This window comes from Eptesicus fuscus, chromosome 13 (assembly GCF_027574615.1).
Source record: "Eptesicus fuscus isolate TK198812 chromosome 13, DD_ASM_mEF_20220401, whole genome shotgun sequence".
NCBI lineage: Eukaryota > Metazoa > Chordata > Mammalia > Chiroptera > Vespertilionidae > Eptesicus > Eptesicus fuscus.
This window is the reverse complement of record NC_072485.1, coordinates 56,620,063-56,634,151: the sequence shown is the minus strand read 5'-3', so window position 1 is coordinate 56,634,151 and position 14,089 is coordinate 56,620,063. Positions and strand designations below refer to the sequence as shown.

Below are 14,089 nucleotides of genomic sequence, written 5' to 3'. Positions count from 1 at the left end.
TATAGATATAGATATAGATATAGATATAGATATAGATATAGATATAGATATAGATATAGATATAGATATATAGATATATACACATAAAAGCCTAAGTGACCGAACGACCGGTCAAACCGTCGCTATGATGCACACTGATCACCAGGGAGCTGACAACGCAGGAGCTGCCACCTGGTGGTCAGTGCGCTCCTGTGGCCCCAATCGGCCCCTATCGCCAGCCAGGCCAAGGGAACCCACCCGTGCACAAATTCGTGCACCAGGCCTCTAGTTCAGATATAACATTATATTAGTTTCAGGTGTATGACATGATTCAATATTTGTAAATGTTGTGAGATGATCACCACAATAAGTATAGTTAATATCAATCACCACACATAATTACAAATTATTTTTCTTTTTAGTCTTGTGATGAGAACTTTAAGATCTACTTAGCAATTTCTAAATATGCAATATAGTATTAGTTACTATATTCACTCTGGTGTACATTATTACCTCCATGACTTGTTTGTTTTATAGCTGGAAGTTTATGTATTTTGATCCCCTTCACCCATTTTATTCACTGCCCACACTCCCTCTGGCAACCACCAATCCGTTCTCCTTATCTTATGTGCTTAGTTTTGTGTTGTTTGTTTTTTAGATTCTACACATAAGCGAGATCATACAGTATTTGTCATTCTCTGACTTATTTTACTTAGTATAATGCCCTCAAGGTCCATCCATGTTGTTGCAAATGGCAAGATTTCATTATTTTTTATGGCTGAATAGTATTCCATTAGATATCCACATAGGTTGTTTCCATATCTTGGCTATTGTAATTATGTTACAATAAACATGCGGGTGAATATATGTTTTCGACTAGTGCATTCATTTTCTTTGGATAAATACCCAGAAGTGGAATTGGGTCATATAATAGTTCTAGTTTTAATTTTTTGAGGCCCTTTCATACTGTTCCAATTTACATTCTCACCAATAGGACACAAGTGTTTCCTTTTCTCCATATCCTTGACAACATCCTAACACCTGTTAGAATGATTGCCATTCTAATAGGTGAGAGGTGATGGTTCATAGTGGTTTCGATTTGCATTTCATTGATGATTAGTGATGTTGAACATCTCTTCATGTGCCTTTTGGCCATCTATCTATATGTCTTTTTTGGAAAAGATCTATATTCAGATCTTCTGCACATTTTTTAATTGGATTGTTGGTGGGGTTTTTTTGCTATTGGATGACCAAAACAATTAAAAAAAATAATAATTCCCTTCTTTCAAAAGTAAGCGAGAGCTACAATTTCTCTGTTGCCTTTTGGCAAAGACAGTCAATCTATAGCAAGTAACAATAGTGCAGTTTGCATGGAGTAAAGTGAGCAGGCAGCATTTCGACATCCCATGGACTGGGCAGATGCTTTTGCAAAGTAGGGTTGGGAATAGAAAGGAGGCAGAGAAAAGCCAGGCTCAAGAAGAAAGCTCATCTCTATTTGCTGTTGGGTGGGAGACGGTATGTGGTTTATTGTAGGCAAAGCAAAGGCTAGAGATTTCTGTCTTGGAAAGCTAGGGGATGGTGGGAGGAGGGGAATGACAGATACCTGGGTATCAGAAGATCTCCCAAATAGTCATGCAGACTAAATAGAGGGAATGTGTGGGGATTTTTTTTTTAAATAAAAAATATCATGAGGTATTCTCAGGAATTCTGAATCCCTGGAAATAAATGGGATCAGGAGCTTACAGATAAGGTTTTACTAACATGAATAGGCAAAGGAGGCTTTTGACCCCTGTGCTGTCCAAAGCAGGACTTCAGGAGATGATGCCCAGATGTGAGCATAAATCAGGCTACGTGGATCACGAGGTTCATGCATTTTGTAAATAATGCAAAACAACTACAGTTACCTGATTAATCTTTGGATAATTAGAAGTGTAATTAAGCACACTAGCCATTTTCCCACGCATTCTCTTAATCAAGAATTTACAGTCTTGTTTCTATGAAGTACACTCATGCTAGCCTTTGTATCCAATAAAGACCCCTGAGCTATTCTGCATCTGCTTTCTCTTTGAACTCTGACCTCTCTGCCACTTTCCCAGCCTCTTAACACTCACAGTGTCAGACCCTTTGTCATCACCTCCATTCTGTAAAAGAAGTTATAAATCACCTTGTTAATCAGTTGCTGTGCCTCAGACATTTCAGTAGCTTTGTTACGTGAAATTATTAAATTGATACCAATACAGGTGATTTTGTTCCACAACAGAGCTCTTTAAAAACAGCTTTACTTGTGTTTTTCCTTGAATACAGCTCTCCAAGTGTGGTTTTCAAGGAAGAAACGACTTCTCCTTATAAATTAGGATGTTTGGTACCTCACTGCCAAGAGTATGCTCCTGGCGGGGATGATGAAACCTAGGCCTCCCATCTAAGAACAATTTCTCCTGCTACCTGCCAATTCTCCCAAAAGATGTAGATGTGGGAAACCCACTTCCTCAAAGTAATGGCCTCAGTGAGTACACACTCTTTCAATTCCAAGAAAGATCCTCAGAAACGTTAATGAAGTAAGTTGATGATAATGGTGAGGAGGATAACTGCTGTGATCCACTAAATGTTTAGTGAATAATACCATACAGTGAGCTACATTTTTGACATGCATTTCTCATTATCACCTAAACTAGGAAATCCAATTGGCATTGGCTATAAAAAAAAAAAAGGCACTAATCTACAACTTGTGGTCTGCAAAAAATCGTTTGCCTGATACCAGGACCACCGTGGACTATTAATGATCCGCATAATCTGTACTTTTTCTAGTAACTCTCTATACGTGCTCTATTTAAAAAAAAAAAAAAACTGCTTTCAGTCATGAGCACTGAGCTAAAGGTATTTTTCTGAAACCACGAGGATAACTAATTCAGGCAAGTATGCATAGGCTCAGACTAAATTATGCAAAGGTAACAGGAATGGCACTCTCCAAAATTTCAGTGATTTACACAATTTTTTTCTACTCATGCCACATGTCCATCACCAATCAGTTGTCACACTGTTCCATATCATCTTTATTCTGGAAGCCCAGCCCGGCTCTGTAGCATTTCCAGTTTTGTGTTAGAGAGAAAAGACGATGAGGTGGAACCCTGTGATAACTTTTAGAGCTTCTATCTGAAATAGTACATTTCATGTCCACTCACATTTCATTGGATCAAGAGGAACAATACAACATTGGAACAGGGTGGGATGGGAAGGTAGGGCCTACACAAGTCAGGGCATAAATGAGTATTATCTTTACTTCATTTCTCATAGTCTTAGTGTCCGCACTCATAAAATAGCATTAATATGGCCAATGTTGCCACTTTCACCACAGGTTTATCATGAGGCTCAAAGAGCACACTATCTATAAAAGGAGCTTGGAAAACTTCAGGGCACTCTGCAAGTATAAAGTACTAGAAGCCCCAGTGCACAAATTTGTGCATGGGTGGGGTCCCTCTGGGGTGGCCTGCAGGGATTGGGCCGAAATCTACAGTCCAACACCGCCTACAGCTCCTACCTGCCGCTCCTGCTCATCCTGGCTCCACTGTGAGGCTTGTGCTGCTACAGCAGTACTTGCCAACCATGAGCCCTGTGTCTGGTACCCTCCCAAGGGGAGTAACCTGCAGGATTGGGCTGAAACCAGCTCTCCAACATCCCCCGAGGAGTCCCGCATTGCGAGAGGGCACAGGCCAGGCTGAAGGACCCCACTGGTGCATGATCGAGCCCAGGGAGGGTCCACGGGAGGCCATGTCCAGCACATCTTGCTCAGTCCCGATCAGCCAGACCCCAGAAGCAAGCTAGCCTACTGTTGGAGCATCTACCCCCTGGGGGTCAGTGCACGTCATAGCGAGCGGTTGAGCAGCCTTAGCATATCATTAGCATATTAAGCTTTGATTGGTTGTTTGGTTGTTCTGCTGTTCAGTCTTTTTACCCTTTTATTATATAGGATTATCATTTAATGCTAATCATTTAATGCCTGGCAGATCACATAATACATATGTTGCCACATTGTTCTTTATTCTTCTAAATAACTTTTTACTTCAGGAAGAAAAATGTTTATGACACTCTATTTATGTAGACTCCACATTCAAAAAATAAGATCTTAAGTAGGTCTCAATTGCTATACTTTGCTCAGACACTACCTGTAATTTAAGCTAATGCATCTGAAACTATTTAAGACCAACCCATTGAAAATGTCTTCAGAAAGGTAAAAAGCCTCAGCATACCAGATTCATAAAACATCAAAATCCAACAAAAGCAGCTTTCAAATGGGGACTCTTCCTGCTTGAGTCAGACCAGGCAACATGAAATGACCTCCTGTGAATTGTATCAGAGCTGACAAAGGGTCTTATTACTCTCTATTGATTGGCTTGGAGTTCTAATATCTTCTCTATGGCAGTTTCTATAGCAATCTCTGCAGAGCAGGAGTCCTTAACACCACCTCTCTGCTACTACCCCAGGAAGTTAAAAAAATTGAAAGCCTTTTGTGCTTCCTTTTCTGCCAAGAGACTGAATAGGCTTTTCAAGATGGCCTGGACAATGAGTATAACATTTTGTTTTAATTTCCAAGCCAGTCTTGTTCCTCACAGCTTGTACAATATGGGTCATTTTCACTCCATTTGCTCAGAGTAAAAAATAACTTGCCTGAAGCAATTCTTAAGTATCTACTTCTCTCTAGACTATGGTGAGACAATGAACTCAGACCTCTGAGTCCCTGGTATCCAGGTGGTACTTGGCGACCTCTCACCTTGTCTATCAGATCATCCCCGAGGGCAATTCTGAGGACAGAGATGGGGAAATGTCCATAAACTAAATTTTATCATAAAAGAATGGAGCCAGCATAGCTTTTTGCCCACCCAAAGCCATTTCTACCCTCTTCTTATTGCCACAACCCAAATTGGTTCAGGTAAAGGACAAAGATCATTTTGTCTCTGGAAAGGGAAAACCCTACTCCAGCTCCAGGGCGTGAACCCAATCAGCCCAATCCAGTGACAGTCATCTCACCCACCTTTCTCAAGCATTGGTCTAGGATTGGGGAGGACATAGCCCAGGTCTGAAAAACAATGTTACTGGGGGTGGTTATGGGGGACATTCTAGGAAGGACTTTCCTTAAACATGAACATATCTGGCCCTTCCTTCCTTGCTTGTTTTGGACACTGGTGTTAAGAACAACGTGCTTGGGGCTATGATAGCTGCCATCATGCGACTATAGGAAAATAAGCCCAAAGTTCAACTTGCTGAGGACGGCAGAACAGAGAGAAGGGCAATTGTTCTCAATGCTAATATTCACTTGACATGGTTCTCAGTGCCTCCCATCCAGATGCCCAGTATTTGACTCCCTGGGTTCCATTCTTCTACCATAAGTGAGCTGTAATGCTTAGTCATTTCTTTTTAGGTGCTATCCTTCTCTCCATGAACAAGCCCTCTGGAACTTGTGGGAAGTCTCCATGATGACAGATAAATAAGTGAATCCTAAGCACATCACCATTACCCAAAATGGTGGTGCCCACTGGCCCACAGTCGGGCACATACACTAAGCTGAAAAGGAGTATGTCCCCGCAGAAAAAAAACTGTAATTAATATCTAAAATCACTCAACATAATGAATAAAATAAGACCTCGCACAGGAGAGCAGGTTTAATATCACAAATGGCTCCCTGGAGTAGGTTCTATGGAATAAAGAAATGTATCAGCGAGAAGAGAATCAGAGCCCCAAAAAGTATTTGCATCAGCAATTTTCTCCTGAATCCTGCCAGCTCTCAGGATTTTTCCATGGTGAATGGAGATGAGGATGTTTACGTTTTTTAATTTTTAAAATTATATTAATTTTCTGAAAAAAATAGAAAATAGCATAGATATAAGATATCAATGTGAAGTATTAAAATTAATAGTCATCCAAAACTGACAATAAGTAATATGCTATTAAAGGGTAGAGAAAAGGTTCATGACCAAAGGGACAACTTTATCCTCCCAAGTGGCACATAGCCCTAATCAACTTCAAATCTATAAAGGTAAGCAAAAGGGGGAAAAAGGTGAAAAGGAGAGGAGGAAAAAATCCATTAGTTAAACAATATTGTTAATGAGAACCAAAGCGGCAATGAAGGGTCTTCCAGAAGAGATGAAAAACAGAGGCACTGCCTACCACATACTAAGCCCTTGCACTGATCAGACACATTTCCTAACAGCTGAAAAGGTCTTTAGTCAAAGCCAAAAACTTAAGCAGGAGTCAACCATATAAAACAGCAGAACAGAAACGGATTTACCATTATTGGCACCAGTTGTCCTTACCTTGAGAATACCTGACCCACGCGAGAACCCAGCTGTTTGAAAGAGAGTGACCAAGACTGTGCAGCATTCATTCCATTCAAAACATCCACCTCCTGATCACCAAGGCTCAATATGTTGTTAGTGAAGATTACAGAAATGATTGGGTCCAACCAGGACAGAGAAACAACCTAGCCATCATTTCTCCTATTAGTTAAGGGAGGGAGCCAGTGAGCACCTGAGAATGAATGGGCTCAGGCATTAGAGTGCTATCTACATAGGCCAGGGTCAGAGCTCATCCCTGCTCCTCTGGCATATTAAAGGAGCAGGGGTGAACAATGCTCCCCATTAGCAGGGTTGAGTTCTGAGCTTGGAAAGAGAGGTTCTGCTCTTTTGAGTGAAAAGTGGGGTCCCTGATGCTTAAGGCCACTAACCCATAATAATGGCATCAGTCCATGTGCCAAAGTTATGCATCTATCTATCGCCTTGATTTTAGTAGAGTTTGTTAATTATTAACCCATGAATCAGTCATTAAAACACAATTGGAAACAAATACTGACCTTGGAAAGTGAAGAAAATGGGTATAAAAGCATCATTCAAAAAAAAGATCCACCACATAACATTTCATTGATCTTGGAGATGACAATATATTCAAAAAAGATAACAGAAAATGATGTGTTTGTGGTTTTTCTGGTGATTGGTAAATACAGTGATAGCAGAACATGGGATGTGATATGGCCCGACTGCCCCCGTTGCTTTGCTGTGTTTCATGACTACCTTCAAAGGTCTTGCTTTCACATGTTTCAAAGCAGCTGAGAAAAAAACAGGAGAATAGATCACCAAGGTAATTGACAGAGTTTCTTACAGGATCCTATAGGTCCAAAGTCAAGTAATGGCTTTCCATCTTCAACCATGTCTACCAGGAACACATTTCTCACAAGTGACTTCATTAAATAGCTCACTTACCTTCACAGTAGGCGGGGTCTCCCTGGACAGAGATGTAACCATTCTTGCACTCACAGGTAGCTTTTGTATTCCAGTTTTTACACTCTGAGTTTTCACCACATTTAGGTCCTTCTGCACAGAAGTTATGACCTAGAAAAAGCACATATATTTTTACATCATAAACAAAGAGAATAAAAGACTGCCAAGTAATAAATAAAGCATGAAACATCAAAGCATGGGCCCTCAAGGGATGAGGACGTTTAACTGTGGACGGAGGGTTGGGCCATAACGATGGGCCTGTTAGAGACTGAGCTCTGGACTCTCACAGGTTCTATCTTAGAAAGCAGTTAGGTTTTGTCTGCAATAGTTGACATGTAAGAGTTTTCCTATCCCAACAGCCTGGCCTTCGTAGCTGGTCCCTCTCTGAGGTGATATGCCTCCTTTAGGATGCTCTCTGGACCCTGGTCCATTGTGGCACTTTCAGTAGCACAGACTTCATGGACTCCCTGAGGCTGTGCGCTCCTTCAAATGCCCTGTGTTCCCAACTCAACAGTGTAATAGACAGCCCTGTCACTGAGTGTCCACTTAACCCAGGGCTGCAGGGATTTTGATCAGATGCCATCTATAGATATGTGGAGGGCCTGACCCATCTACAAACCACCAGTTCCTCTATTTAGGCACTGAATTACATTCTCACGGAGTACCTCTTTTCCAGCCTCGTTCCCCCTCAAACACTCTGAAATCCTCTCTCTAAAACAATTTCAATTACAAATTCACCTAAAATGATAAGATAGACTAGAAGAAAAAAATCATATGACTCCAAGACTCTTTGGGAAGATTTAATTGAAGAGCATAAAATCTTAAATAGCACAAATAATCTCAACTAATATCAGTCCAGGCCAGATGACAAGGCAAATGAACAAGAATTAAAATGACAGATAAACTCATTGGGAACAGATGTCGGAGAGAACTTTTTACCCAACACCGAAAGTTTTAAACACGCAGCAAAACCCTGCAAAGTCACTGGCGACATTGAAGATACAATTAGCGTCCATTACGAGGAAAATGAAACCCTGAGGAGTGTTTCAAGAGTTCGGGGATGGGCCAAACGATGTGTGTTTTCCCAGAGGGATCCTGAAAATGCACGGTCAAGATGGTTGGCTTTTTTTCCTTCCCCTTTAACTGAGAGCACCAGCAATTCGCAAGCGGTCTCTTTTGCTGGGGCTACACACACGCTTTTATTACTTCTTCCCAGGCAGGAGCAGAGATGTCACTGCAGTGCCTACTCCTCCCTTCCCTGCCTCCTGGCCTCACGCTGAAGCAAGCAGGCTCCTGCTATATATAGCCATTACCTCAAGGTGATGATGAGGGTAAACAAATTTCATGCTGCCTCAGGCACAAACTGTCCTGAGGCGACAAAGAAAAATGCTGCAGTGATTAGGGCTGCTCTGGGGGATGCGGCTGGTGACTGAGACCTGGGCCCCAGCAATTGCACAGTGGCCTCTTCCTGCCAGTGTCCCAGCAACTTGATCCTTTTTGCATGTCCTCCCTCCTAACTGTCCTGCAGTTCTTTCCTTAGAGGCATCCTGGCTGCACCAACTGCCCACTGGGTTTAACCACCTGTTCAGTTGATTACTTTGCTTTTTCTCTAAAGGCCTGGGAAATTAGTTACAGCCTTGGGCCTGACCTGAAGTGTCTGAGTCCCTAGTCAGGATGTAAGTTCTATTGATATGGTGAACATCCTAAGTCAGTCACAGCCTATTATTCTTAACTCTAAGGTCTTAGGTTTACTTCCTAAAAACAGACAAACTCAGTGGAAAGCTGTGGTCTTCCCTTCTTGATTAGTTAATTTGCGGTGGTCAAGTATGAAACCACATAAGAAGATGGGCATGACTCGATAAAAAAAAAAAAGTTAGCTGCAAAATCAAGCCACGAGTTATAACCTGAGGAAAACACGTCCTATCTCAGCAAAATGGGTTCCACCATTATTCACACGTGCATATGTGGAGCCTATCAGCTGGTACGAAACGTAATTTCATTCAAAGTCACTGACATAAAAGTAACAGAAATGTAGGATAGGAACGCATCTCCATCTACCTTGTCTCTTACATTTAAAGAATCCTATACGGTAAAAGGCTAATATGCAAATTGACTGAATGGTGGAATGACCAGTCGCTATGATGCACACTGACCACCAGGGGGCAGACACTCTACGCAGGAGCTGCACCCGGTGTTCAGTGCACTCCCACAGGGGGAGCACCGGTCAGCCAGAAGCCCTGAGCTGGGCTCATGGCTGACGGGCCTAAGCTGTCAGTAGGACATCCCGCAAGGGCTCCCGTACTGCAAAAGGTCCCGTACTGCAAAAGGGTGCAGGCCGCACTGAGGGCACCCCCCCTCCCCCGCCCCCAGTGCACTGGGCCTCTAGTCAATTTATAAAATGTGATTAAAACAATTGTCATTTAAAAAAAAAAAAAGTTGGAGAGCTCTCTGGATATTCTATAATCAGCCAATTGGGATCAGGAAGCAAAAAGTGCTGTGCTTCCTCCAATTCCCAGCCGAAGCCTCCTCAAGTCTGGTGGCTCATCAGAGACCTCAGGAAAATAAGCCTTGGAAAACTTCAGTTTCCTCAGCAGGCGTAACAAAGGTTTGGACTCTGAGGAATAATACTCTCCTGGGGTGATTTCCCTCAAACTAATGATCTGATATTCACAGTAAGACAGAGAGATGATAAATATAGTAATTGAAGGGCCTCCTAGGCAAGTATTGAAAGAGGCTACAGCCATTTCATTTCCCATAACCAATAATATCAGAGTGGCAGGAACCAGCCAGCAGAAAACATACACCGTGCTCATCCCTGAACCCTGCATTCAAGGCCATCGGAGTCCCACCTCCCCTGCTCCCCTGCTGCCTGCCAGTCAGGGCTTAATCTCAATCCACAAAGCAAGCAGTACAGCCTTCCCCATATGAGGGACAAAAATTACTTTACATAGAAATTGAGTGTTTCTCACCTTTTCATTACATTCTGTTTTAGAGTGGGGAGAAAAGGGGGGAGAAGCACTGAATAATTCCCTTGGCTGAGGCACACTGGGCTTTCCAAGGCTCCTCAGAAAAGTAATTGCCCAACCCCTCCTCCTCTGGCCAGACTCGCCTCAGAGAACATGAACAGGGAGAAAAGGGTAAAAGGCTACCAGAAGTCAAAGGGGAGAAAACATTTCCCACAGTATTGTGAGAGACTATTATGTTTTCTGTAAAGATACCCTGGGAAATAAGTTGGAATGAAGAGATGTGGAGTAAAATTCACGGAGAGCATCGTTTGAGACAGTAGGCCTGTGAGCTCATCCGGATTGATTTTTTGTTAATCATCGTATAAATTTTATGTTTTCATGAGAAAAAGAATACCCCGCTGCCCAGATAAATATGCCTTTCGCTTTCTGATTGTCCAACGTGCAAAGCAAGCCCCAGCATGTGGACAGGCGGGCTGGATGTTCTGGGCTCCTCTCTGCTATGGGTCAATAGGGAGAAAGGAGGTAATGACAGGAAGTGCTCCTGAAAAGCCTTAGTTAAAAATGATGCTTTCTTCACTCCAGTGTCTGAATTCTGAGATGGGAGGAGGAACCCAAGAGGACCCCTATACCTCAATATTTTAATTCAACCCACTCCCTACAAGAGGTACCCCCCCATCACCATATGTTTTCTGAAGACATGCTCCAATTACTGTCAAAATGTACATAAGTAACTCTCTCTAATAAGCACCCCTCCAAAAAACCATCAGCAGCCAAAAGAAGAGTTGGTAGCTTCCTGGCTGAGAAGGAAAGAAAAAGAAGATCCTCAATGTCACAGATTAGCCCCGGCTATGATCTCATCTCTGAAGCCCTGTGTCTGCCTCCCACGTTCCCTCAAGCTGAGTCAGGTTCAGTGAAAGCCACCAGGTTGCCAGCTACGAGAGCCTTGCATGAGTCTGGTGTTTAATGAGATGTCATGTCTCTCAGCATCTTCATTGGTGAAGAAGCACGTGCACTCACAGAAGTGCTAGCAGAAGCAGGAACACCTGGTCTATTGTGAATGGGTCAGAGCACCTCTTGAATTTCTGTGGGATAATCAATGATTCTGTTCTAATGAAACCATAAATCAGAAAATATTTAAATAAACTGAGTCCCACTTGGCACTTCAACAAATAGCAGCTGATGGATTTTGCATTAAACTGCAAGACCTCCCTAGCAACCCTATCAGTTCCCAATAAATGCATCCCCCAGAAAATTCCACTCAACTGTGAGGTCTTTCTAAAGCATCCTAGTGGCAAATACGCTAGTAATCTTGAAAGCAGAGAAATAAGGGAAGATGCTCTGAGGGCATGGTTATCATGTCCCTGATTCTAAGAGCCATTCATGCCTATCAACATCCCAAGGTATCCCAGGAATGTTTCCAAAGTGCTGCTCTCTCATGACCAACCACAGACAGAAAGCGGAGCCTCAACTAAAAATACTCCACGATCAAATACAACATGTTTGTGTGTCAGAAGGTGCTAGTGGAGGGGCCAGCACATTGCGGGCTGCCACCTGGTTTTGTAAATAAATTTGCATTGGAACATAGCCACACTCCTTTATTTATTTACCTATTGGCTGTGCTGCTTTTGCAATACAACAGCAGAGGTAAGTAGACGCAAAAAAAACACAAAAAAAACAACAACAACAAAAAACCTTCTAGTTCCGCAAAAAAAAAAAGAGAATATTTACTTTGTGGCCTTTTATAGGAAATATATGCCAATCTTGTACTGAAGAAAAGATTTTTTTTTAAGTAAAATATGAGGTTAAATGAGCTAACCTGATATACTGCTAATTCTTAACTATAGAAGCTTCAAAGTAAGCCAAAAGGGATCTAGCTCACTGACTATTTGAGGATGTGGTACAGGATTTATAGTGGGTAGGCTTTTGAAACAATAGCTGCCAGTTTAACTGGGTTTGTTTTTTAAGGTTTCAATTAAATTTAAGTTCTTCCTAATTAGACCTCCTCGTGTAATTCTGCCTGGGTGAGAAGTTTCAGAGAGGAAGTGATATTTGAGCGGGGGTTTGAGATATAAGAGTATATTTTGGAAAGAAGGTAATTTCAAGAAGAGAAAGCAAACCAATTTCTCCCTAAGAATTAATCAGCAATTAGGTATTACTTACCTGAACTGTTTCTCCTTACAGGAAATATAAATGTTATATGTAAATCCATGAGTTAGGATTTACTGTAAGTCATCCTCTGTTGGATATGGGAATTGACCCATGGAAAGGGCTGAAAAAATGCTTCCAATCTCACTTATGAGAAATATCTATAATAATAAAAGCATAATATGCTAATTAGACCGGACATCCTTCCGGATGAAGCCAGGGCTGCGAGGGAAGCCCACGTCCCGGGTGCCAGAGGAAGCCAATGCCAGCAGCCGGGGGAAGGAAGGCCTACTCTTGCACGAATTTTGTGCATCGGGCCTCTGGTGTGATAATAATGATGATGATGGTCATTATTGCAGGATCATTATCATTATCATAGGAACGACTGTGTATTGAAGACTTATCACATGCTAGGCACGATGCTAGATGCTTATGCCTTATCCCATTTAATCCTCACAATAGTCCTAAAAAGGAGAGGCTGCCATTATCCTCACTTTACAATTAAGGAGACTAGGAGTGAGAAAGGTCATTAGGGTATGCAAGTTTCTAAGCAGCAGAGCAGACTTTCAGAACTTGTGCTATTATCATCACACAATTCACTCAACCCTCATGTCCCCAAAGCTACTCGCACCCTCAGCCCAACCCAGGCCCGCCACCAAGCCCTCTTACCTCGACAAACACTACAGCACTGGCTCTCTGGGAGAATATGGTCCTTCTCTGAGCAGTTCAAAGGAGGGCATGCTTCTGTAATTTTCACTAAAACTCCACCCTGGAAGTCAAATAATAGGGAAACAAAACTGCTCATTATGTTTAACAGCCCGCAGTGATAACCAGCTACCATAATCAACAGTACTCCCAAGAATCCCACAATCATGACAAAGTCTCAAATTAAATTGATGAGCTTACAGGAGGGGAAGATACATGTCCCTTTCTATGCCAAAAGAGCCTCAATTTCAACAAACGGTTTTTGAGAGTCTGGTCTCTGTCACAGAAGGTCACTGAAGGTGGTGTGCTGAGAAATTGTAACAATCGACTATTGGGCAAGGAGGGGAGCGGTGGGGGAGCCCTCATTTGTAGCATTTGCTGATTTCTGTGGTGCAAATACCCTGACGTGGCAAATTTTGAACTACCAACCTGATATCACTGAACACACGGGGGGGAAGGAATGTACAATGAGCTCAGAGCTTCTAGGAGCCATTTCAGTTATCTACCGCATCACAAGCACTGTGGACCCAAAGATAAATAAGACATCTTCCTTGCCCTTGATCAGCTCACAGTTTGAAGAGAAAAAGAAAAAAGAAGAAAAAAAAAATCTTAATCCAGAAACCATAATACAGTACAGTAAGTCCTTAAAAATGTGATCTAATTAAGGTTTGATAATGTGCCATGGGAGAATAATTAATTCTGCCCAGGTGTGGAGAAATTATGAAGATGCTACATTCCAGGGAACATGAATAATGGGATAAAAAAAAAAAGGAAGAAAATACTTTCCCAGCAGAAGAAACAGAGGAAAAGGCAAGGTGTACAGTTAAGAAAGAACTGAAGAGGGTTGTTGACATGAGCACTAGATTTTCCCTAGCTATAAATAGAATCACAATAAAATTTTAAATATTCAGCAGGTGAATCTTTATGACCTCACTTCAACAAAGGCTGATATTATGAGCATCTGCATTTAGATTTGCTCTGAATTTTAAGAATTAGTCCATTAATTATTATAAAAGAGGGTTTTAGAGT

General features: G+C 42.0%; 1 protein-coding gene across 3 annotated transcripts in view; it reads right to left on the bottom strand.

Annotated features, from left to right (window-relative positions):
• Positions 1-14,089, bottom strand: part of NELL1 (neural EGFL like 1) — a 689,563-nt gene that overhangs the window by 506,551 nt on the left and 168,923 nt on the right. For all 3 annotated transcript variants that reach the window (XM_008148966.3, XM_008148967.3, XM_054725521.1), the window contains 2 exons: positions 13,025-13,124; positions 7,227-7,355 (listed from right to left, as the gene is read on the bottom strand). In XM_008148966.3, coding sequence (XP_008147188.2) covers positions 7,227-7,355; positions 13,025-13,124 — 229 coding nt within the window. The remainder of the gene's footprint in view (positions 1-7,226; positions 7,356-13,024; positions 13,125-14,089) is intronic.